The sequence below is a fragment of the Triticum urartu genome, chromosome 7A (genome assembly GCF_056163025.1).
Source record: "Triticum urartu cultivar PI428250 chromosome 7A, HENAU_Tu73, whole genome shotgun sequence".
NCBI lineage: Eukaryota > Viridiplantae > Streptophyta > Magnoliopsida > Poales > Poaceae > Triticum > Triticum urartu.
In genome coordinates, this window is record NC_141879.1 from 651,154,687 (window position 1) to 651,181,770 (window position 27,084).

At 43.5% G+C, this 27,084-nt stretch overlaps 1 protein-coding gene across 1 annotated transcript; it reads right to left on the reverse strand.

The window, feature by feature from the left end:
• Window positions 1-19,587: 19,587 nt before the first annotated feature.
• LOC125520881 (polyubiquitin) lies at window positions 19,588-22,360 on the reverse strand. Its single transcript, XM_048685925.2, has 2 exons — window positions 22,167-22,360; window positions 19,588-21,152 (listed from the first exon to the last, which is right to left on the reverse strand). Exon 2 carries the CDS (start codon window positions 21,150-21,152, stop codon window positions 19,779-19,781), a length of 1,374 nt encoding a protein of 457 aa, XP_048541882.2. The 5' UTR covers window positions 22,167-22,360; the 3' UTR covers window positions 19,588-19,778.
• Between the last annotated feature and the right edge of the window lie 4,724 nt (window positions 22,361-27,084).

The following is a 27,084-nucleotide window of genomic DNA, read 5'->3' on the forward strand; positions in this document are numbered from 1 at the left end:
TGAGCGTGAGCCATGGATATAGCACTATAGGTGGAATAGAGTGGTGGTTGTGGAGAAGACAAAAAGGGAGAAGATAGTCTCACATCAACTAGGTGTATCAACGGGCTATGGAGATGCCCATCAATATATATCAATGTGAGTGAGTAGGGATTGCCATGCAACGGATGCACTAGAGCTATAAGTATATGAAAGCTCAAAAAGAAACTAAGTGGGTGTGCATCCAATTTGCTTGCTCATGAAGACCTAGGGCATTTTGAGGAAGCCCATCATTGGAATATACAAGCCAAGTTCTATAATGAAAGATTCCCACTAGTATATGAAAGTGATAACATGAGAGACTCTCTACTATGAAAATCATGGTGCTACTTTGAAGCACAAGTGTGGTAAAAGGATAGTAACATTGTCCCTTCTGTCTTTTTCTCTCATTTTTTTTATTTGGGCCTTTTCTCTTTTTTATGGCCTCTTTTCTTTCTCCTTTTTTTAATTTTTCGTCCGGAGTCTCATCCCGACTTGTGGGGGAATCATAGTCTCCATCATCCTTTCCTCACTGGGACAATGCTCTAAAAATGATGATCATCACACTTTTATTTTTCTTACAACTCAACAATTACTACTCGATACTTAGAACAAAATATGACTCTATATGAATGCCTTCGGCGGTGTACCGAGATATGCAATGACGCATGAGTGACGCGTATGAAAGAATTATGAATGGTGGCTTTGCCACAAATACGATGTCAACTACATGATCATGCTAAGCAATATGACAATGATCGAGTGTGTCATAATAAACGGAATGGTGGAAAGTTGCATGGCAATATATCTCGTAATGGCTATGGAAATGCCATAATAGGTAGGTATGGTGGCTGTTTTGAGGAAGGTATATGGTGGGTGTATGATACCGGTGAAAGGTGCACGGTATTAGAGAGGCTAGCAAAGGTGGAAGGGTGAGAATGCGTATAATCCATGGACTCAACATTAGTCATAAAGAACTCATATACTTATTGCAAAAATCTACAAGTCATCAAAGCAAAGTATTATGCGCATGCTCCTAGGGGGATAGATTGGTAGGAAAAGACCATCGCTCGTCCCCGACCGCCACTCATAAGGAAGGCAATCAAAAATAAATCATGCTCCGACTTCATCACATAACGGTTCACCATACGTGCATGCTACGGGAATCACAAGCTTCAACACAAGTATTTCTCAAATTCACAACTAATCAACTAGCACGACTTTAATATCACCATCTTTATATCTCGAAACAATTATCAAGTATCAAACTTATCATAGTATTCAACACACTCATAAGAATTTTTTTATTATTAATATTGTATACCAAGCATATTAGGATTTTAAGAAAATTACCATGCTATTTAAGACTCTCAAAATAATCTAAGTGAAGCATGAGAGATCAATAGTTTCTATAAAACAAATCCACCACCGTGCTCTAAAAGATATAAGTGAAGTACTAGAGGAAAATTATATAACTCAAAAGATATAAGCGAAGCACATAGAGTATTCTAACAAATTCTAAATCATGTATGGCTCTCTCAAAAGGTGTGTACAGCAAGGATGATTGTGGTAAACTAACAAGTAAAGACTCAAATAATACAAGACGCTCCAAGCAAAACACATATCATGTGGCGAATAAAAATATAGCTCCAAGTAAAGTTACCGATAGAAGTAGATTAAAGAGGGGATGCCTTCCGGGGCATCCCCGAGCTTTGGCTTTTAGGTGTCCTTAGATTATCTTGGGGGTGCCATGGTCATCCCCAAGCTTAGGTTCTTGCCACTCCTTGTTCCATAATCCATCAAATCTTTACCCAAAACTTGAAAACTTCACAACACAAAACTTAAAGTAGAAAATCTCATGAGCTCCGTTAGTGAAAGAAAACAAAAGACCACTTCAAGGTACTGTAATGAACTCATTCTTTATTTATATTGGTGTTATACCTACTGTATTCCAACTTCTATATGGTTTATAAACTATTTTACTAGGCATAGATTCATCAAAATAAGCAAACAACACACGAAAAACAGAACAATCTGTAGTAATCTATAGCTAGCACAAGATATGGAACCCCAGAAATTCTAAAATAAATTGCTGGACGTGAGGAATTTATCTATTAATCATCTGCAAAAATAATTAACTAAATAGCACTCTCCAAATAAAAATGGCAGTAGTTCTCGTGAGTGCTAAAGTTTCTGTTTTTTACAGCAAGTTCAACAAGACTTTCCCCAAGTCTTCCCAATGGTTCTACTTGGCACAAACTCTAATTAAACACAAAAAACACAACCAAAACAGAGGCTAGATAAATTATTTATTAAATAACTGCAAGGATAAATATTGGGTTGACTCCCAACAAGCGCTTTTATTTAAAGCCTTATAGCTAGGCATAATATTTCAAAGATGCTCACATGAAAGACAAGAATTGAAGCACAAAGAGAGCATCATAAAACAAGTGACAAACACATCTAAGTCTAACATACTTCCTATGCATAGGCATTTTATAGGCAAACAAATTTTCAAGGCAAGCAAAAACTAGCATATGCAAGGAAGCGGAAAGAAACAATAGCAATCTCAACATAACGAGAGGTAATTTAGTAACATGAAAATTTCTACCACCATATTTTCCTCTCTCATAATAATTGCATGAGGGATCATAAGCAAATTCAACAAAATAGCTATCACACAAAATATTTTCAACATGATCCATATGCATGCAAAGTTGACACTCTTCCAAAATAGTGGGATTAACATTAACTAAAGTCATGACCTTTCCAAACCCACTTTTATCAAAAAATTCATAAGATTGAACATTCTCCAAATATGTGGGATCTAAAGTCGACACTCTTCCAAACCCACTTTCAATAATATTGCAAACACTATTATCAATCTCATATTCATCATGGGGCTTAAATAAATTTTCAATATCATAAGAAGAATCACCCCAATCATTACAACAAGTAGTAGACATAGCAAAACTAGCATCCCCAAGCTTAGGTTTTTGCATATTATTAGCACAATTGAAATCAAGAGAATTTATAGTAAAATCATTGCAATCATGCTTTTATTCAAAGATCTATCGTGCATCGCTTCATAAAGTAATTCATCACACGTTTCAGATTCACGAATTTCAAGCAAAACTTCATAAAGATAATCTAGTGCACAAAACTCACTAGCAATTGGTTCACGATAATTAGATCTCTTAAAAAGATTAGCAAGTGAATGAGGATCCATAAATCTTAGGTTCTCTGTTTAGTAATAAATAAACAACTATTCCAACCATACAAGCAAACAAGAAACGGGCAAAAAGAGGCAAATAGAGAAAGAGAGGGAGGATAGAGAGAGAGGGTGAATAAAACGGCAAGGGTGAAGTGGGGGAGAGGAAAACGAGAGGCAAATGGCAAATAATGTAATGCGGGAGATAAGGGTATGTGATGGGTACTTGGTATGTTGACTTTTGTGTAGACCTCCCTGGCAATGGCGCCAGAAATCCTTCTTGCTACCTCTTGAGCACTGCGTTGGTTTTCCCCGAAGAGGAAGGGATGATGCAACAAAGTAGCGTAAGTATTTCCCTCAGTTTTTGATAACCAAGGTATCAATCCAGTAGGAGGCTACACGCGAGTCCCTCGCACCTGCACAAAACAAATAAATCCTCGCAACCAACGCAAATAGGGGTTGTCAATCCCTATAGGGCCACTTACGAGAGTGAGATCTGATAGATATGATAAGATAATATTTTTGGTATTTTTATGATAAAATATGCAAAGTAAAATAAAGGCAAAGGAAATAACTAAGTAGTAGGAGATCAATATGATAAAGATAGACCCGGGGGCCATAGGTTTCACTAGTGGCTTCTCTCAAGAGCATAAGTATTCTACGGTGGGTGAACAATACTCTTGAGCAATTGACAGAATTGAGCATAGTTATGAGAATATCTAGGTATGGTCATGTATATAGGCATCACGTCCGAGACAAGTAGACCGACTCCTGCCTGCATCTAGTACTATTACTCCACTCATCGACTGCTATCCAGCATGCATGTAGACTATTAAGTTAAAAACAGAGTAACGCCTTAAGCAAGATGACATGATGTAGAGGGATAGACTCATGCAATATGAAGAAAACCCCATCTTGTTATCCTCGATGGCAACAATACAATACGTGCCTTGCTGCCCTTACTGTCACCGGGAAAGGACACCGCAAGATTGAACCCAAAGCTAGGCACTTCTCCCATTGCAAGAAAGATCAATCTAGTAGGCCAAACCAAACTGATAATTCGAAGAGACTTGCAAAGATAACCAATCATACATAAAAGAATTCAGAGAAGATTCAAATATTATTCATAGATAGACTTGATCATAAACCCACACATCGGTCTCAACAAACACACCACAAAAAGAAGATTACATTGAATAGATCTCCACAAGAGAGGGGGAGAACATTGTATTGAGGTCCAAAAAGAGAGAAGAAGCCATCTAGCTACTAACTATGGACCCGTAGGTCTGAGGTGAACTACTCACACTTCATCGGAGGGGTTATGGTATTGATGTAGAAGCCCTCCGTGATCAATGCCCCCTCCGGTGGAGCTCCGGAACAGGCCTCAAGATGGGATCTCGTGGATACAGAAAGTTACGGCAGTGGAATTAGGGTTTTGGCTCCGTATCTGATCGTTTGGGGGTACGTGGATATATATAGGAGGAAGGAGTACGTCGGTGGAGCAACAGGGGGCCCACGAGGGTAGAGGGCATGCCTAGGGTAGGCAGGTGCGCCCCCCTACCTCGTGGCCTCCTGTTTCTTTTCTTGACGTAGGGTCCAAGTCTCTCTGGTCTTATTTGTTGAGAAAATCACGTTCCCGAAGGTTTCATTCCGTTTGGACTCCGTTTGATATTCCTTTTCCTCGAAACCCTAAAACAGGCAAAAAAACAGCAATTCTGGGTTGGGCCTCCGGTTAATAGGTTAGTGCCAAAAATAATATAAAAGTGGATAATAAAGCCCAATAATGTCCAAAACAGTAGATAATATAGCATGGAGCAATAAAATATTATAGATACGTTGGAGACGTATCATGAACTTTGGCAACGGTGCATACTCAGGGAGAAAACTTTTATCTTGAAATTTAGTGAGAGATCATCTTATAATGCTACCGTCAAACAAAGCAGAATAAGATGCATAAAGGATAAACATCACATTCAATCAATATAAGCGATATGATATGGCCATCATCATCTTGTGCGTGTGATCTCCATCTCTGAAGCACCGTCATGATCACCATCGTCACCGGCGCGACACCTTGATCTCCATTGTAGCATCGTTGTCGTCTCGCCAACTATTGCTTCTATGACTATCGTTACCGGTTAGTGATAAAGTAAAGCAATTACAGGACGATTGCATTGCATACAATAAAGCGACAACCATATGGCTCCTGCCAGTTGCCGATAACTCCGTTACAAAACATGATCATCTCATACAATAAATATAGCATCATGTCTTGACCATATCACATTGCTACCTCTTGAGCACTGCGTTGGTTTTCCCTTGAAGAGGAAAGGGTGATGCAGCAAAGTAGCGTAAGTATTTCCCTCAGTTTTTGAGAACCAAGGTATAAATCCAGTAGGAGGCCACGCACGAGTCCCTCGCACCTACACAAACAAATAAAATCCTCGCAACCAACGCAATAAAGGGGTTGTCAATCCATTTACGGTCACTTACGAAAGTGAGATCTGATAGATATGATAAGATAATATTTTTGGTATTTTTATGATAAAGATGCAAAGTAAATAAAGCAAAATAAAAACGGCAAAAGAAATGTAACATCCCAAATTTTCAATTTGGAATGTTATACATAGATCATTCATGCATATCATATCTTATTGCATTTCGTTTCTCGATCCTCGAAAACCTAAACAACTCAAGGACCCTCGGAGAGAGTTGGGGATTTCTTTGTTTTCATATTTGAATTTTATCAAATATTGAAACGAGGATTTTGGTTTTAATTATTTTTCTCCGAAAATATTTCATATTAAAATATATGAGAGGAGATAACATGACTTCTCCAAAATAAATGAAATATTGGAGGAAAAATATTAAAATCAAATATTTGATTTTATCTGGAGTATATTGCTATTTTACTTGAATTAGAAAAATTTTACGTTTTTCAAAGTTGCATTTTAGGGCCAAGAAAATGTTCATCTTGTTCTAAATATTTTATTTAGACGGTGCAAATTTGTTTTGGCATTTTTAGATTTTTATTTTATTTTCTATGATTTATTTAGTTCCGGCGAAATTATTTAAAAAAAAGAGAGAAACTCCCGCCGGACCGCACTGGGCCGAGGCCCAGCCGCGCGCCTCCCCGCACCGGCTCGGGAGAGGAATCCCGAGCAGCGCCGCCGCCGCCTCCAGGACGTGTCCGTCCCGGACACGTCGTCACCCCGCCCCCTTCCCCAAGCCGCCACCCCCCTCTTATAAGCCGACCCGGGGCCCCCCTGGAGCCCCGAAGCCGCGCCGCCGCCACTGCAAGCCGCCTGCCCCGCCGCCTTGCGCCACGTGCCGCCGCCGCCTGCCGCCGCTGCCCCACGCCGCCCCACGCCACCCGCCGCCGCTGCCCCGCCTCGTCGGAGCCACTCTGCCTCGCCGGACCTCGCCGGAGGTATAAGCGCCGTTCGGTTTTTTTAAGAAAAACCGGTTTGGTTTTTGTTAGAAAACCCTAGTTTTTTTGGATAGAACGGTTCGCTGGTTTTTCTTGGTTTATTTTATTTAGCGGACGTTCATCCGTACGTTCGTTTTAACGAACGGCTTTCGCTCGTTAGTTCCAGACAACGAACGTTCGTTCGTTAGCCTGTTCGTCAGTTTTCTTTTTCTCGGATTTTTCCACGATTATTTCCGATCGCGATTTCTAATCCGATTTTCGTTTCAGTATATCTTTTCGCTTGTTTGTCGGAATCAGGCGACTCAAGCTCCTAGATCTTCATCTCGAAAACCCTCTTTCCGTTTAATCAACTTGAACAAGATTTTGGTACTGTAAAATTTGACCTTAGTCCAGATTAGTAAACGGATCTTGTTTCTTTCGCAGTTTGAGTTTCGTTGCTCCGTTTGATTTGATTCTTTTTGCAAACCGGAGTTCTTAAGTTGAACTTTCTGGTTAGATCTTCTTATTTGAGTTTTACCCGTGTTTCTTTGCTTGATTGCTTATGTATGCTATTGTTTGTTTGCGATAGAACACCCTGAGTGCGAAGCGTGCTACTACGAGTCCCTAGGTTTTGCGGATCATCAGCAAGGCAAGTAACACTTTGATCATACCCCTTTATCACCTAGTTTTTATGCATTAGTTCCAATCCTCAAACATTGCATGATTAGGATGTGATTAACATGTGGGTTGGGAAGTAGTTGATGAGGTAGAACCTATTGCCCTGTTATATTCAAACCCTGGGAGTTACTTCTACGTATTGCTTATATTGCTATGCTATGTTCGTAGACGTGGTTTGGGTGAGTGAAATCCATGACAGATGTGAGATTGTTAATTAATGGTTCAACTTAAGGTGGCAACCTGAATACACATATGGGTGGATTGTTTGTTGGGCACCTGGAGAACCCAGTGTTGTCCTAGGATATCCCGGAGTACCCGTGTGATAATCCTATGGTCCGCCACCCAGGCTCAAAGGGAACTGAGATTTTTTCATGCTGGAAACTTCCGTGTGCAGCCACAAGCTATTATGGGCTCTAGCATAGTTGAGTAAGTTGCGTGAAGCTCTCGAAGAGGTGGATCAGTAGGTAGACGGATGTAGGTTGGTATGGTCTTCCCGGAGTAAGGAGTTAATGCTTTTGAAATACTGTGTCTCGGTCATCCGTTTCTCAAACACCATGTAGTGCGAGAAATCCAACGGACGAGATCGGGTCTTGTGGGGAAAAGTGTGCAAACCTTTGCAGTGCATAAAATAATAATGGTTAGTCGTGTCCCCGGTTACGGACATCTTGAGTATCTAGTACTTGGAGTATCATAAGTATCACATCACTATCAAATAATATTGTTGGGTTGTTAACCACTTTAATTGGGATTGAGTTGGAGGAACCTTCTCAATGATGTTTCAACTACCATGATAGTTAAATAAAATTTATTCCTTTGTTGTAGGGAAAAATTGGCTTTTCGCAAAAACTATAACCATAGAGCTTTCCACCAGCCAAATATGTATGTAGTGATAGCATTATTCTGTTCTTGCTCTATTGTGTTATTATTCCAGCATATTCCATGTGCTGACCCGTTTTCGGGCTGCAACATATTATGTTGCAGACTTTTCAGACGAGGAGTAAGGTACGTTAGGTCGTTGCCGTGCAGCTCAGCTATGCCGTTGGAGTTGATGGACTCACTTAACTTCCAAGCCTTCCGCTGTTATCGTATTAGATGGCCTTAAGCCATATTTATTGTAATAAGTTCTCTTTTGAGACATTCGATGTAATAAGTGTGTGATTGCTACTCTGTTATAAATCCTCGAGTACTGTGTGTCAGTATTACCGATCCAGGGATGACACTGAAACACAGAGACTTGAACGTTTGAGGTCGGGTCGCTACAAGAAATAGCTTGTTGATGGAAGATTAATATGATAGAAAAGAGACCCGGGGCCATAGGTTTCACTAGTGGCTTCTCTCGAGAACATAAGTATTACGGTGAGTAAACAAATCACTGTTGAGCAATTGACAGAATTGAGCATAGTTATGAGAATATCTAGGTATGATCATGTATATAGGCATCACGTCCGAGACAAGTAGACCGACTCCTGCCTGCATCTACTACTATTACTCCACACATCGACCGCTATCCAGCATGCATCTAGAGTATTAAGTTCAAAAGAACAGAGTAACGCTTTAAGCAAGATGACATGATGTAGAGGGATAAACTCATGCAATATGATATAAACACCATCTTATTATCCTCGATGGCAACAATACAATACGTGCCTTGCTGCCCCTACTGTCACTGGGAAAGGACACCGCAAGATTGAACCCAAAGCTAAGCACTTCTCCCATTGCAAGAAAGATCAATCTAGTAGGTCTAACCAAACTGATAATTCGAAGTGACTTGCAAAGATAACCAATCATACATAAAAGAATTCAGAGAAGATACAAATATTGTTCATATATAAACTTGATCATAAACCCACAATTCATCGATCTCAACAAACACACCACAAAAGAAGATTACATCGAATAGATCTCCACAAGAGAGGGGGAGAACATTGTATTGAGATCCAAAAAGAGAGAAGAAGCCATCTAGCTAATAACTATGGACCCGAAGGTCTGAGGTAAACTACTCACACATCATTGGAGAGGCTATGGTGTTGATGTAGAAGCCCTCCGTGATCGATGCCCCCTCCGGCGGAGCTCCGGAAAAGGCCCCAAGATGGGATCTCACGGGTACATAAGGTTGCGGCAGTGGAATTAGGGTTTTGGCTCCGTATCTGGTAGTTTGGGGGTACGTAGGTATATATAGGAGGAAGAAGTACGTCGGTGGAGCAACGTGGGGCCCACGAGGGTGGAGGGCGCGCCTGGGGGGGAGGGGGGTAGGCGCGCCCCCTACCTCGTGCCTTCCTGGTTGCTTTCTTGACGTAGGGTCCAAGTCCTCTGGATCCCGTTCGTTCCAAAAATCATGTTCCCGAAGGTTTCATTCCGCTTGGACTCTGTTTGATATTCTTTTTCTGCGAAACTCTGAAATAGGCAAAAAACAGCAACTCTGGGCCGGGCCTCCGGTTAATAGGTTAGTCCCAAAAATAATATAAAAGTGTATAATAAAGCTCAATAATGTCTAAAACAGAATATAATATAGCATGGAACAATCAAAAATTATAGATACGTTGGAGACGTATCAAGCATCCCCAAGCTTAATTCCTCCTCGTCCTCGAGTAGGTAAATGATAAAAACAGAATTTTTGATGTGGAATGCTACTTGGCATAATTTAATTGTAATTCTCTTAATTGTGGTATGAATATTCAGATCCGAAAGATTCAAGACAAAAGTTTAATATTGACATAGAAATAATAATACTTCAAGCATACTAACTAAGCAATTGTGTCTTCTCAAAATAACTTGGCCAAAGAAAGTTATCCCTACAAAATCATATAGTCTGGCTATGCTCTATATTCACCACACAAAGTATTTAAATCATGCACAACCCCGATGACAAGCCAAGCAATTGTTTCTTACTTTTGGTGTTCTCAAACTTTTTCAATCTTCACGCAATACATGAGCGTGAGACATGGACATAGCACTATATGTGGAATAGAATGGTGGTTGTGGAGAAGACAAAAAGGGAGAAGATAGTCTCACATCAACTAGGCGTATCAACGTGTTATGGAGATGCCCATTAATAGATATCACTGTGAGTGAGTAGGGATTGCCATGCAATGGATGCACTAGAGCTATAAGTATATGAAAGCTCAACAAAAGGAACTAAGTGTGTGCATCCAACTCGCTTGCTCACGAAGACCTAGGGCATTTTGAGGAAGCCCATCATTTGAATATACAAGCCAAGTTCTATAATGAAAAAAATTCCCACTAGTATATGAAAGTGATAACTCAAGGGACTCTCTATATGAAGAACATGGTGCTACTTTGAAGCACAAGTGTGGTAAAAGGATAGTAGCATTGTCCCTTCTCTCTTTTTCTCTCATTTTTTGGGCCTTTTTTATGGCCTCCCCCTTTTTTTTATTTAGTCTGGAGTCTCATCCCGACTTGTGGGGGAATCATAGTCTCCATCATCCTTTCCTCACTTGGGACAATGCTCTAAAAATGATGATCATCGCACTTTTATTTACTTACAACTCAACAATTACAACTCAATACTTAGAACAAAATATGACTCTATGTGAATGCCTCCGTCGGTGTACCGGGATGTGCAATGATGCATGAGTGACATGTATGAAAGAATTATGAATGGTGGCTTTGCCACAAATACAATGTCAACTACATGATCATGCAAAGCAATATGACAATGATGGAGCGTGTCATAGTAAACGGAACAGTGGAAAGTTGCATGGCAATATATCTCGGTATGGCTATGGAAATGCCATGATAGGTAGGTATGGTGGCTGTTTTGAGGAAGGTATATGGTGGGTGTATGATACCGGCGAAAGGTGCGCGGTATTAGAGAGGCTAGCAATGGTGGAAGGGTGAGAGTGTGTATAATCCATGGACTCAACATTAGTCATAAAGAACTCACATATTTATTGCAAAAATCTATTAGTTATCGAAACAAAGTATTATGCGCATGCTCCTAGGGGGATAGATTGGTAGGAGAAGACCATCGCTTGTCCCCGACCGCCACTCATAAGGAAGACAATCAATAAATAAATCATGCTCCGACTTCTTCACATAATGGTTCACCATACATGCATGCTACGGGAATCATAAACTTCAACACAAGTATTTCTCAAATTCACAACTACTCAACTAGCATGACTCTAATATCACCATATCCATATCTCAAAACAATTATCAAGTATCAAACTTCTCTTAGTATTCAGCACACTCATAAGAAATTTGTTTTTTACTAATCTTGAATGCCTAGCATATTAGGATTAATTTTTCCCAGTTTAAGTAAATTACCATGCTGTTTAAGACTCTCAAAATAATATAACTGAATCATGAGAGAATAATAGTTTCTATAAGACAAATCCACCACCGTGCTCTAAAAGATATAAGTGAAGTACTAGAGCAAAAACTATATAACTCAAAAGATATAAGTGAAGCACATAGAGTATTCTAATAATTTTCAAATCATGTGTGTTTCTCTCAAAAGGTGTGTACAGCAAAGATGATTGTGGCAAACTAACAAATAAATACTAAAATAATACAAGACGCTCCAAGCAAAACACATATCATGTGGTGAATAAAAATATAGCTCCAAGTAAAGTTACCGATGGAAGTAGACGAAAGAGGGGATGCCTTCCGGGGCATCCACAAGCTTTGGATTTTAGGTGTCCTTAGATTATCTTGGGGTGCCATGGGCATCCCCAAGCTTAGGCTCTTGCCACTCCTTGTTCCATAATCCATCAAATCTTTTACCCAAAACTTGAAAACTTCACAACACAAAACTCAAAATAGAAAATCTCGTGAGCTCCGTTAGCGAAAGAAAACAAAACACCACTTCAAGGTACTGTAATGAACTCATTCTTTATTTATATTTGTGTTAAACCTACTGTATTCCAACTTCTCTATGGTTTATAAACTATTTTACTAGCCATAGTTTCATCAAAATAAGCAAACAACACATGAAAAACAGAATCTGTCAAAAACAGAACAGTCTGTAGTAATATGTAGCTAACGCAAACTTCTAGAACCCCAAAAATTCTAAAATAAATTTCTGGACGTGAGGAATTTATCTATTAATCATCTTCAAAAGTAATTAACTAAATAGCACTTTCTAAATAAAAATGGCAGCAATTCTAGTGAGCGCTAAAGTTTCTGTTTTTTACAGCAAGATTAAAAAGACTTTCCCCAAGTCTTCCCAACGGTTCTACTTGGAAAAAAACACTAATTAAACACAAAAAACACCACCAAAACAGAGGCTAGATAAATTATTTATTACTAAACAGGAGCAAAAGTCAAGGAATAAAAATAAAATTGGGTTGCCTCCCAACAAGAGCTATCGTTTAACGCCCCTAGCTAGGCATAAAAGCAAAGATAGATCTAGGTATTGCCATCTTTTATTAGCGGAGTCATGCTCGAATCCGGGAGGTTCTTTACATTTCTCTTCATATTAGGAGATTTTTAGATCTAAAGAGTCCAACCGCTTATTACAAAGAGTGATAAACATATTCATGCGGTGAAGATTCCCGCTAACAATCTTAAGAGGTTCATGAGATTTTTGTAATATTTTCGTTACTTCACAAATTTTCTCAAAAACTTGGGTTTCTTCCTGGGTATGATGAGGCCCCTTTTGTTGAGGTAGTGTTCCCACTATCCCCTCTATAATTTCATGCGCAATACTGGGATCAATATCGATAAAATTTCCTTTGGCAACGCAGTCCAAGAGTTGTCTATGAGACATATTTAGTCCAACATAAAAACTGTGAAGCAAAATTCTAAAAATTACTTCTAGGGTGCAATTACGATAAGATTCCATCATCCTAAACCAAACATCTTTTAAGTTTTCTCCTTGTCTTTGTTTGAAGTGAAGAACCTCAAACTCGGGAGACAAAGGAGAGGATAAGGGACTGGCCATAACGACAAGCAAGCAATCCAATACACGAGCAAACAAGAAGCGGGCAAAAAGAGGCAGATAGGGAAAGAGAAGGAGGACGAAGAGAGAGGGCAAATAAAACGGCAAGGGTGAAGTGGGGGAGAGGAAAACAAGAGGCAAATGGCAAATAATGTAATGCGGGAGATAAGGGTTTGTGATGGGTACTTGGTATGTTGACTTTTGCATAGACTCCCCGGCAACGGCGCCAAAAATTCTTCTTGCTACCTCTTGAGCACTACGTTGGTTTTCCCTTGAAGAGGAAAGGGTGATGCAGCAAAGTAGCGTAAGTATTTTCCTTAGTTTTTGAGAACCAAGGTATCAATCCAGTAGGAGGACACGCACGAGTCCCTCGCACCTACACATAAAAATAAAATCCTCACAACCAATGCAATAAAGGGGTTGTCAATCCCTTCACGGTCACTTACGAAAGTGAGATCTGATAGATATGATAAGATAATATTTTTGGTATTTTTATGATAAAGATGCAAAGTAAATAAAGCAAAATAAAAACGGCAAAAGAAATAGCTTGTTGATGGAAGATTAATATGATAGAAAAGAGACCCAGGGCCATAGGTTTCACTAGTGGCTACTCTCGAGAGCATAAGTATTACGGTGGGTAAACAAATTACTGTTGAGCAATTGACAGAATTGAGCATAGTTATGAGAATATCTAGGTATGATCATGTATATAGGCATCACGTCCGAGACAAGTAGACCGACTCCTGCCTGCATCTACTACTATTACTCCACACATCGACCGCTATCCAGCATGCATCTAGAGTATTAAGTTCAAAAGAACAGAGTAATGCTTTAAGCAAGATGACATGATGTAGAGGGATAAACTCATGCAATATGATATAAACCCCATCTTGTTATCCTCAATGGCAACAATACAATACGTGCCTTGCTGCCCCTACTGTCACTGGGAAAGGACACCGCAAGATTGAACCCAAAGCTAAGCACTTCTCCCATTGCAAGAAAGATCAATCTAGTAGGCCAAACCAAACTGATAATTCGAAGAGACTTGCAAGGATAACCAATCATACATAAAAGAATTCAGAGAAGATTCAAATATTGTTCATAGATAAACTTGATCATAAACCCACAATTCATCGGTCTCAACAAACACACCGCAAAAGAAGATTACATCAAATAGATCTCCACAAGAGAGGGGGGGACATTGTATTGAGATCCAAAAAGAGAGAAGAAGCCATCTAGCTAATAACTATGGACCCGAAGGTCTAAGGTAAACTACTCACACATCATCGGAGAGGCTATGGTGTTGATGTAGAAGCCCTCCGTGATCGATGCCCCCTCCGGCGGAGCTCCGGAAAAGGCCCCAAGATGGGATCTCACGGGTACAGAAGGTTGCGGCGGTGGAATTAGGGTTTTGGCTCCGTATCTGGTAGTGTGGGGGTACGTAGGTATATATAGGAGGAAGAAGTACGTCGGTGGAGCAACATGGGCCCCATGAGGGTGGAGGGCGCGCCTGGGGGGGTAGGCGTGCCCCCCTACCTCTTGCCTTCCTGGTTGCTTTCTTGACGTTGGGTCCAAGTCCTCTGGATCACGTTCGTTCCAAAAATCACGTTTCGGAAGGTTTCATTCCGTTTGGACTCCGTTTGATATTCTTTTTCTGCGGAACTCCGAAATAGGCAAAAAACAGCAATTCTGGGCTGGGCCTCCGGTTAATAGGTTAGTCCCAAAAATAATATAAAAGTGTACAATAAAGCTCAATAATGTCCAAAATAGAACATAATATAGCATGGAACAATCAAAAATTGTAGATACGTTGGAGACGTATCACACATCACAACATGCCCTGCAAAAACAAGTTAGACGTCCTCTATTTTGTTGTTGCAAGTTTTACGTGGCTACTACGGGCTGAGCAAGAACCGTACTTACCTACGCATCAAAACCACAATGATGGTTCGTCAAGTTAGTGATGTTTTAACCTTCTTAAGGACTGGGCGTAGCCACACTTGGTTCAACTAAAGTTGGAGAAACTGACACCCGCCAGCCACCTATGTGCAAAGCACGTCGGTAGAACTAGTCTCGCGTAAGCGTACGCGTAATGTCGGTCCGGGCCGCTTCATCCAACAATACCGCCGAACCAAAGTATGATATGCTGGTAAGCAGTATGACTTGTATCGTCCACAACTCACTTGTGTTCTACTCGTGCATATAACATCTATGCATAAAACCAGGCTCGGATGCCACTGTTGGGGAACGTAGTAATTTCAAAAAAATTCCTATGCACACGCAGGATCATGGTGATGCATAGCAACGAGAGGGGAGAGTGTCGTCCACGTACCCTCGTAGACCGTTAAGCGGAAGCGTTATGACAACGCGGTTTATGTAGTCGTACGTCTTCACGATCGACCGATCCTCAGTACCGAATGTACGGCACCTCCGCGTTCAGCACACGTTCAGCTCGGTGACGTCCCACGAACTCACGATCCAGTAGAGCTTGGGGAATAGTTTCATCAACATGACGGCGTGGTGACGATATTAATGAAGCTACCGCAGCAGGGCTTCGCCTAAACACCGCTACAGTATGACCGAGGTGAATTATGGTGGAGGGGGCACCGCACACGGCTGGGAGAGATCTTTGTGATCAACTTGTGTGTCTAGAGGTGCCCCCTGCCCCTGTATATAAAGGAGCAAGGGGGAGGCCAGCCAGCCCTTGTTGGTGCGCCAGGAGGAGGAATCCTCCTCCTAGTAGGAATAGGATTCCTTCCTTTCCTACTCCTACTAGGAGGGGGAAATGAAGGGGAAGAAAGAGAAAGAAAGGGGGTTGCCCCCCCCTAGTCCAATTCGTACCAGAGGGAGGGGGCGCGCTGCCTGCCCTAGGCCGGCCCCTCTCTCTTTCCCTTATGGCCCAACAAGGCCCATTAGCCCCCGGGGGGGTTCCGGTAACCCCTCTGGTACTCCGGTAAAATCCTGATTTTACCCGAAGCTCTTCCGATGTCCAAATGTAGGCTTCCAATATATCAATCTTTATGTCTCGACCATTTCGAGACTCCTCGTCATGTCCGTGATCATATCCGGGACTCCAAACTACCTTCGGTACATCAAAACATATAAACTCATAAAACCGATCGTCACAGAACTTTAAGCGTGCGGACCCTACGGGTTCGAGAACTATGTAGACATGACCGAGACATGTCTCCGGTCAATAACCAATAGCAGAACCTGGATGCTCATATTGGTTCCTACATATTCTACTAAGATCTTTATCGGTCAAACCACATAACAGTATACGTTGTTCTCTTTGTCATCGGTATGTTACTTGCCCGAGATTCGATCGTCGATATCCCAATACCTAGTTCAATCTCATTACCGGCAAGTCTCTTTACTCGTTCCGTAATGCACTATCCCGCAACTAACTCATTAGTTGTATTGCTTGCAAGGCTTATAGTGATGTGTAATAGCGAGAGGGCCCAGAGATACCTCTCCGACAATCGGAGTGACAAATCCTAATCTTGATCTATGCCAACTCAACAAGTACCATCGAAGACACTTGTAGAGCACCTTTATAATCACTCAGTTACGTCGTGACGTTTGATAGCACACAAAGTGTTCCTCTGGTATTCGGGAGTTGCATAATCTCGTAGTCATAAGAACATGTATAAGTCATGAAGAAAGCAATAGCAGTAAACAAAAACGATCAAGTGCTAAGATAACGGAATGGGTCAAGTCAATCACATCATTCTCCTAATGATGTGATCCTATTGATCAAATGACAACTCATGTTTATGGTTTAGGAAACTTAACCATCTTTGATCAATGAGCTAGTCAAGTAGAGGCATACTAGTGACACTATGTTTGTCTATGTATTCACACATGTATTATGTTTCCGGTTAATGCAATTCTCACATGAATAATAAACATTTATCATGAAATAAGGAAATAAATAATAACTTTATTATTGCCTCTAGGGCATATTTCCTTCATGAATCATATTGGGTCCTCGTCTCCTTACAACATGGATATATACACATGTGTAATTTTAACTCTTATTATTTTTAACCTTCAACACGATTAACTCTTTGTACCTAACATTGCACGTGATCTGTGGTCTCAAATTCTCCATGCCATCAAATGTCTCACCTTTATCACAAATATGCATATTTATACAGCCTCTCTTACCTTCCTAGTGTTCCCAACATCTTTCTCAGATGTTAACAAGCATTGGTTGATTAATTCATCTTCCTTTTGTCTTTTTCACTCACTATCTCGTCAACCAGCCACTTTTGTCTTTTTCACTCACTATCTCGTCAACCAGCCACTGGATAGGAATTGTCGGAGCAATGGGCCACGGGTAGGCTAATCCAGGCCCAAAACCTTTCAAGACATCGGGGCAGGCTGCGCCCCTCAAGACCCCAGGACGAAGAGCCGCCTTCTGAGAGTCGGCGGCGAGGCAGCCGACTGCCCACTCGCGGCCGAGTCCCGGGGACGACTTCAGGATGAGCCGACTCCTAACTGGCGACTTCCAGAGAAGCCGGCCATGGGGAGTCGGCCCGCGACGCCAACAACCCCCATGCCCTCATAAAGAGGGACGGGACGGGGAGTGGCCACAGTAAGGTCCACTCCCGTCCTTTTCCAAGGGCAGGCGTGGCCACAGTACGCCGTACCCGCGGAGATCTCCGCCCGGCGCAGCACTGTTGCCATGCCGGCCCTGACGTCAGCCCCAGTGGGCGGAGTCCTGTGCCCACGACGGCCTGCCGATACGACCCAGGGACGACGGGTCCCACTAGTCGGCGGGCGTACAGAAGACGACGAGAGCGCCACCAGTCGGCCCAGTTGGGAGTCGGCCCCCAGGAGTCGGCCAGCCCCTCCCACGGGCCCCACGCGCCATTAACCAGACGCGACAGGGAGTGGCAACAGTGATCGCCCGCCAGACGGCGGAGCTGTTGCCATGACCCCATGACCGAGCCCGCGTCATTAGAAGCACGGCTACAGTAATCTGCAGCCGGCAAGACCCGCCCACGACGGACGCGGCCTGTCGGCTCCGTACCGAGCCGGTCAGCGGGGCCCACCAGTCGGCGGGCCCCAGGAGTCGGCGGATAAGACGGCGGCCAGAGAGACTGACGGCTGGGCCCGCGTCCGGCCGGATTACCATTGTACCCCTGGGGGTAGGCCTATATAAACCCCCAGGGCACCCATGCAAAGGGTTCGAATCCATTAGCACTAGACCAGATCATATAGGAAGGAGAAAGCTAGTCTTGCCTTCTCCTACCTCCAGGAAACAACTCAAGGAGCAACCGTGTACACACTTTTGCCATAGTGATCATGCGGAGACCCCGCAGAGCGGCAGTAGGGGTGTTATCTCCACGGAGAGCCCCGAAGCTGGGTAAGATTCGCCGGCGTGCATGCCTTCGCCTTATCCCGTTTCCAGGCACCGGCGACGTTCTACTCGCTCCCACCATGATAAGCCATCCTTTGGCATATGTCACACCCAACCCCCGACAGGAATGGAAGGTATCAGTAGAGAGGGAGCGATGGTGCATCAAGAGAGAGGTAGCAAATGTGGTAGATCAGGGATATATAGTTAACAGTGACATATGGGTTGTGCAATGCAAGTTTTACACGGTTGCATAGCCCTGATTTTTTCATAAATATGATGTACCTTGGAAGTTTTGCACTTTGTGAAAAATTACATTGTCCGAAATACTACACACCAATACTTGGAACTTCAGACAACAACGGAACCATCATGTGAACATTATCTTTTTAGCGCGGCCTACGCATCGGCTGGCTGATCATCGGAAAAGATTAGCACCGGGTCACGAGCAGTCTGGTCTTGCGATCCTATTCTCTGTTTGACTTGTTGCAATTGTAACAAGAATCTTGTTGAAACTTCAACTCGTGTCCGTAGGGCAACTCCACAACACCTGTGATGACACAACAACGACTGCGAACATCTGCCCTCACAGCACCGGACGCCCCAAGTTGCAGCACCACATGTTCACTAAGCAGCAACGTCTTTGGCTGAAGGTTGTCGGACACGGCACTCTGCAACAACAGCGCTTCCACGAGAGGGCGTTATACCATGGGCTGCGGAAGATGAGTGGATGAGGACATCTGAAGAGAGCCGCACGGCTCAGCATGCGGCCAACACAAGAAGACCAGCCGTATGAACACGACTGTGCAGCACACAGGACTCCACGTATCTTCCAAGAAAATTTAAGTATCAAATGGATTCTACAGAAGTACACACATATCAGAAGGATAGAGCATAGAGGTAATCAATTTTTACCAGTGAGCAATTAGAAAATATGTGGGTAAAATGCTAAGAAAGATCGGAAGAAACCACAGTACAACACAACAGCAAACATCATGGATCAGGGATCGAATTTAGGGCTCACTTATTCATAGTTCACCAAAGCTGCTGCACACGAGCAGAAGTTCTAAGATACAAACGATGACACTGCATCACAGTACGGTACAGAAACAAAGACAAATCAGGCATGATAGGCACAAGACGAGACTCCATTGAAGGACACCGAAGACAGAAGCAGAGCTCCATCGGCAGGAGCTTACTGGCCACCACGCAGACGGAGCACCAAGTGAAGGGTGGACTCCTTCTGGATGTTGTAGTCCGCAAGGGTGCGGCCATCCTCAAGCTGCTTGCCGGCGAAGATGAGACGCTGCTGGTCCGGGGGAATGCCCTCCTTGTCCTGGATCTTGGCCTTCACATTGTCAATGGTGTCTGAGGACTCAACCTCCAGGGTGATGGTCTTGCCAGTGAGGGTCTTGACAAAGATTTGCATGCCACCACGAAGGCGGAGGACAAGGTGGAGGGTGGATTCCTTCTGGATGTTGTAATCCGCAAGGGTGCGGCCATCCTCAAGCTGCTTGCCAGCGAAGATAAGACGCTGCTGGTCCGGGGGAATGCCCTCCTTGTCCTGGATCTTGGCCTTAACGTTGTCGATGGTGTCCGAGGACTCAACCTCCAGGGTGATGGTCTTGCCAGTGAGGGTCTTCACAAATATCTGCATGCCACCACGGAGCCTGAGCACCAGGTGGAGGGTGGACTCCTTCTGGATGTTGTAGTCAGCAAGGGTGCGGCCATCCTCGAGCTGCTTGCCAGCAAAGATGAGACGCTGCTGGTCCGGAGGGATGCCCTCCTTGTCCTGGATCTTAGCCTTGACGTTGTCGATGGTGTCCGAGGACTCAACCTCCAGGGTGATGGTCTTGCCGGTGAGTGTCTTCACAAATATCTGCATGCCACCACGGAGCCTGAGCACCAGGTGAAGGGTGGACTCCTTCTGGATGTTGTAGTCTGCCAGGGTGCGGCCATCCTCGAGCTGCTTGCCAGCAAAGATCAAGCGCTGCTGGTCCGGAGGGATGCCCTCCTTGTCCTGGATCTTAGCCTTGACGTTGTCGATGGTGTCCGAGGACTCAACCTCCAGGGTGATGGTCTTGCCAGTGAGGGTCTTCACAAATATCTGCATGCCACCACGGAGCCTGAGCACCAGGTGGAGGGTGGACTCCTTCTGGATGTTGTAGTCAGCAAGGGTGCGGCCATCCTCGAGCTGCTTGCCAGCAAAGATGAGACGCTGCTGGTCCGGAGGGATGCCCTCCTTGTCCTGGATCTTAGCCTTGACGTTGTCGATGGTGTCCGAGGACTCAACCTCCAGGGTGATGGTCTTGCCGGTGAGTGTCTTCACAAATATCTGCATGCCACCACGGAGCCTGAGCACCAGGTGAAGGGTGGACTCCTTCTGGATGTTGTAGTCTGCCAGGGTGCGGCCATCCTCGAGCTGCTTGCCAGCGAAGATCAAGCGCTGCTGGTCCGGAGGGATGCCCTCCTTGTCCTGGATCTTAGCCTTGACGTTGTCGATGGTGTCGGAGGACTCGACCTCGAGGGTGATGGTCTTGCCGGTGAGGGTCTTCACAAAGATCTGCATCTGTAAATAACAAAGCACACAGAACCAGAGTTATGAACGGTACAGAGAAATCTGTAGGAGATCAAACAATACATGAGATGATACAACAGAGATGGAATTGTAACTAAGGAATCCCTTAGAATAAGCTAATCAAATGATTGACAGTGCTAACTTTCGGAAGAACCCATATCACAAATATATTAGCAGATTCATCAGCGAAATCTCTAGCCTCATGGGCAGTATATATTAATCAGTTAAACAGAACAAGCTGGCCAAGTCATGGCCGTATTAACAGTAATATCTTCTTCAAACCCACATGTATTTAAGAGTTGAATCAAAAGACTAAACAAGCAGCTACAGGGCCGAAACCACAAGAATAATGGAAATCTGCAGTGCGTCAAACTATAGATAAACCAGGCAACAGTACAAAGAATCCCCTAGACTAAGCTAATGGATTTCAGAGCATGCAGTGCTAAATTTTAGTATAACTCGACAGAAATATATTAGCAGATCTACAAGCAATCTTAGGCTCTTAGCCTCGCGGGAGCAATGCGAAGGTAACAGGTCAACGATAATATCAGACTCGTATTATTTTTTCAGAGTAGAATCGATGCACAGCTACAAGCAACTAGTACAAGGCTAACAGCAAGCAACGAAGGTTACCAGCAAATTGCAGGCATACAAGAGCACTATGACGATCTATCAACAACCAGCAGGCATAATTACATCTTTTAGGGGAATAGATATAGTCCAAACCAACAGCAACCGCATCCCAATCGACACATCTAATCAACAATCGAGAGAGAACAATCTACAATCGAGTCCAATCAACCTCGACTAACCAAACCGGCAGGAATCAGTCGACGATAACAGACTCGGCCCGCAGATCTACTCAATCCAATCCAAACTACTAACAGGAATCGAGGGGAACCAACAACAATTGATCAAGGTCAAGGTAGTCCTACTCCTAGGGACAATCCCAGGGCGCGCACATGACGATAGGGGGAGGAGAAAACGGAGGGCTCGCATCCATACCTTGAGGAGGGGGACGAGAGAGCCTTGGCTTCGCTTCGATCGGAGGAGATTTCTCGGCGAGATCGGAGGGGGGCTGGATTGGATCGGATGTGTGGAGAGAAGACGGGAGGGGGCGGGGAATTTATAGCAGGCTCGGACGGGACGGGAGAGAAGGAAGAGGAGACACGCCACGCCTGACGTGTGGAGGACGGAGCGGATAGGCGGAGGAGGGAGAGGCGGTCGCGGAGTCGTTGGGGGTGTGACGCCGTTTGCTGCCGTTGGGGGTTTGGCTGGTTGGTGGCCGTTGGAGTTGGACGCCGTTGGTGCAGTGGGCACTCACCGCGTGAGTCATGATCTTTCCTTCGCCGGCACGCACGGGATGAGGATATGCTTTTGATTTTATTTTATTTTTTCTTTGCGGGGATGTGGTTTCGAATTTTGTCTTGTATATAATCGTATTTATACTATATTATAGCTTTGCAACAAGATATTTTACGACTGGAAATATTTGACCCAATTTCTTGAATTTACATGATTTAATTTTATTATGTTAAATTGAGTTTGTGTTCTGAGCCCAAAAACACGGCTTGACATCGTGGATAAGAGTAGAGTGGTGCGAATATAATTTAGTAAGGATACTTAGACTCATTCATGAAAAAAAATGAATTTTCCACTAGTTGATGTGGGGTATCTAGAAGGCCTACTAGAGCCATGGACACATGCACCCCATGTACGATGTCGATCTAAGATAACTAATCGATAGTTAAGATTAGAAGGCACGAGAAGATGGAAGGAGAAAAGAAAAGCGCTTGCAAAGGAGATGTATGGCATCGGTGTTGTTGTTGGAGGCGAGGCGAAGGGTTGACATCTACGGGCGTGGGGAGGGAGAGGAGGGTCGCCGGCACCAGAGTAGGGGTCTTTAAAGGGTAAGACTGATGGCCTAAGCGCCTGCCAAGGATGTGGTAGGCGAGACAGTACGACAACAACACCGGACATGAGTACTTGTGGCCAGCGAAGATATCGTGGATTGACGATGGAGCATAAGGAAGCCGTCGACAAAGGAATGAACTAAAGCAATTTTCTTGCAAGCAGCACACAAGTAGCCAGTCCCATTATCTGATGTTAGCCTCGAAAATTCAAATGCAATCAATTATTTAAATTAAAAAAAGCGGGATGACCGTGTGAAAAATAGGCACCGGCACCTACTTGTCATCCCCACCACGGCGCGACGTCCGTATGATATGCGCCGACGTTATATGACGGTGAGGAACGAGAAGAACACGTCCGCTCATGACTTTCCGTCCCACACGTCGCGTCGTGGATGTTGCTTTCGCTCTCATCCTTTTGTCTGCTTTAATAAATTCTTATCACAAAACCTCCCGAAAAAAGATGAGAAGAAGATTCGATGAGACACTATTTCAGGGGGTGTCGCTTTCCGAGCTCAGTGTATGAAGGATACAAGAATCGTCGTGGCTTTTCGTGACATTTCCCATGAACTCTCCTTTTGGTCTGAGTGCCCGAAGTTAAGCAAAAGGTCGTGGCTTTTCTGAAGCTTGATGCATGCATGCATCAGCTAATTAATTACGAGGGCAGCAGATTGAAATTTTGCTTCCTGGCGCGTCTTTGCCCTGGTGGCGTGTATCAGGCCGATCATAGAGGCCATCCGTGCTTAATTATACTGACTGATTAATTAATCAGTGGCACGATGACGATGCATTTGGTTGGAGAACGATTCTGCACCTAATAAACCAAATAATGATCTAGTGCAAGACGGCGACATGGGCAGCTGAACAAATCTTAGCACTAGATTTATCGATAGTTTATGCTTGGCGATTAGAGCTATGATTAATCGTGTGATGAGCGGGTTAGATGAACCCGCTGGGCTTAAGATGACTAGCAGACAGGCAGGTGATCTGGAACACGGAAGACTGTTCTAGTCGGTTCGGTCGTTCTAGATTGATTTATGAGTTGGCTGCTAATGGTTGAATGGTGGATATAGGACTATTAGGGGGCGGACCTAGGACGAAAATGTCCTGATGTCCACGCCTAAAATACATGTGTGGATGCCAAGCTATGTTATGCATGTAAAACTAACATACTCAACAATTCTAGATAACAAGTAGTAAATATCCTTATAAAAATAGTGCTCTACTTGAATTTGTAGTTGATTATATGAAATCTTTTGCCCAAGTTGAACAATAAAGCATAAAAATTATGAACACACGTTTAATCAGCTAAGGCTACACTATTTAAGTTTGAACATGCTAGCATCGAAACAAAAGATAAAACATATTTGTTGAATTTATAATTATGAAGATGTACCTAGTTACATTGTGTTGTTCTGAGTTGTGTATTCAAAGGCCAAGTAATGATCCACATAAATGAGAACCACTTGGACTCGATTCTACTCCTTACCAACACTAGCAAATCGCAGTAATTCAATTCTTAACTGTACCATCCTTGAAACTAGAAGCTCTAGACCTACAGAAAAAATTAGAAGGAAGTCATATAGGTACACACTTGGACTTGATGGTAGCGACTTGCGGTACTTTTTTCATAAATTATCCAACTATTAGGCGAATAGGCCATGGCAACACGGACGCTTCGATGGCGATTCGGCGGGTGGGTGAGGCGACGCACCGTGACGAATCTGTGCAGGGGGGCAAGAAGCCATGAGTAGGTGCAGATTTTTTTTTTGAAGAGAGGCAAAAGATTTGCCTCATTCATTAAATAAGAGGAATAGAGTTTATGTTCGTGTTACAACACTGACAGCGTCGCAAGACCCGAAATAAAGGTGACCGACTACTCTCGCGTCATCAAGTATCCCAACTTTCTTGCACCCGTTGATACCCAAAGCGTGGCCTCCTTCTTAATGTTGGCGAGTAGAACCGTCGGCGGAGCACTCTTCTGACGGAACACTCGCGCATTCCTCTCGTTCCAAATGGTCCAGGCGACTGGCATGGTGAGTGAGGCCATCGCCTTCTTGTTGGGGATAGATGTGTCGGAGAGGCCCACCCACCACTCTTCGATGTTGCCTGAGAGGTGCCATGAGGAAGTATCAATGCTCACCAGTTGCAGCCGGTCCTTGACTAATCCCCATAGGCGGATAGAGAAGCGGCATTTGTAGAAAAGGTGGTCAACAGACTCTTGCTCCTGCTTGCAAAGTGTACAAAGGCCACAGTTTGGCCATCCGTGCTAGCTTCTCCAATCCGTCTGCCGTCCAAATTCTGTTTTGACACTAGTAGAAAAAGGGTCAAATGTGAAGCACATTAGTGCCGGTTTGAATTTGAGCCGACACTAATGTGTGCATTAGTGCCGGTTCCAACGGCTAGCCGGCCGCTCTCATTAGTACCGGTTCGTGGCAAACCTTTAGTACCGGTTCGTGGCAAACCTTTAACCTTTAGCACCGGTTCGTGCCACGAACCGGTACTAAAGTGAGTGGTGGCAGGATGTTGTCAGTCTGGGGCCCCTCCAGCACCTTTAGTACCGGGTCGTATCACGAACCGGCACTAAAGGTCGTCCTACATAGACCCTTCGTCCACCCGAGCTCGCTCTGTTCTTCCCCTTTCCCTTCTCCTCTCTGTTCTTTTCCCTCTTCCTCTCAAGCTCATCACACATTTTGCCCAAAATTTGTCAAGATTTGAAGGCCCCCATCCATTCAAATGATCACAAAGGTTAGCAACTTTGTCCTTTCATCTCTCATTGCTAGATTAGCTCGTGCAATGCTTTATATAGTGATTGATTTTTGAGTTTAGTAATTTGGGAGGAATTATATATATGTGCTAGTATTTGATTTATATGCAATTTGAGGTCAAAAATAACACTTAGTTTGCATATGTAGGTATGGTTTACTTAGTGCCTTCAAAATCTCCGTCGTAACCACCGTCGATCGCCCGCAATGTCCCGTCGCCAGCACCACCTTGTGGTGAGCCTCTTGTTCATGAAGTTTTATATAAAAAATTGATGTTTGTGTGATTTGGATATATAGTTACTCGTATAATTATCTTACCCATATGTTGTTTGGTATACATAGTGCCATGGTTTTGATATCCGTCCCCGTCGGCCCTCGTCCGGGTTATGATTCGGATGTGGTATATTCTCTTTTAAAATTATTCATTGCATTTCGTGTTTATGACAAATTATGCCCATCAGGTTGACATAGATATTTGTATGTAGGAGGTAGTTGAACCGGAAATTCCAACCGACCCTATTGTCGAGAGGTTAAATTTAGTTGAAAGAGAAAACGAGGATTTGAAGGAAAAATTGAAAAGAATTGAGGGGGAGAAGATGGAATTGGAGTTGCATGTTGCCGATGTCGTCGATGATCACAAGATTAAGATGGAGAAAATGCGCTTGAAGATTAGAAAGATTAGAAAATATGCCATTCATAGTGAGGCTTGGTATCATTATGTTGTTGGATCAATTGTTACCTTAGTTGCGATCTTGATCGCATTTGTTGTTGTATTTAAATTCTTTAGCTAGAGAGTTATTTGTTTGTTGCATTTAAGTGTTGTATGAACTTTATGTATTGTATTAATTTGGTGTTTTCGGTGCTGTGTATTGAAGATGAGCCGGCAATGGATGTACGATGATCGATGCTCTCCCGAGTTCATTAATGGCGTGCGTACTTTTTTGCTTGCGGCTGAGGCAAACAAGCGGGCGGATGGTTTCATGCCTTGTCCATGTGCTGGCTGTAAGAATGGTCACAATTACTCTACGTCAAGAACCATTCACGTCCACCTGTTTGAGTCCGGTTTCATGCCCCACTATAATGTTTGGACCAAGCATGGAGAAAGAGGGGTTATGATGGAAGACAATGAAGAAGAAGGGGACGACGACAACTATCCTGGCCATGGGTTCCCTGTATACGATGATACAACAATGAGGGAAGAAGCTGAGCCGGTAATGCGGGGAGAAGCTGAGTCGGCAATGCAGGAAG

Coding starts and splice junctions, on each gene's coding strand:
- LOC125520881 (XM_048685925.2), bottom strand. CDS start 21,152: ATGCAGATCTTTGTGAAGACCCTCACCGGCAAGACCATCACCCTCGAG.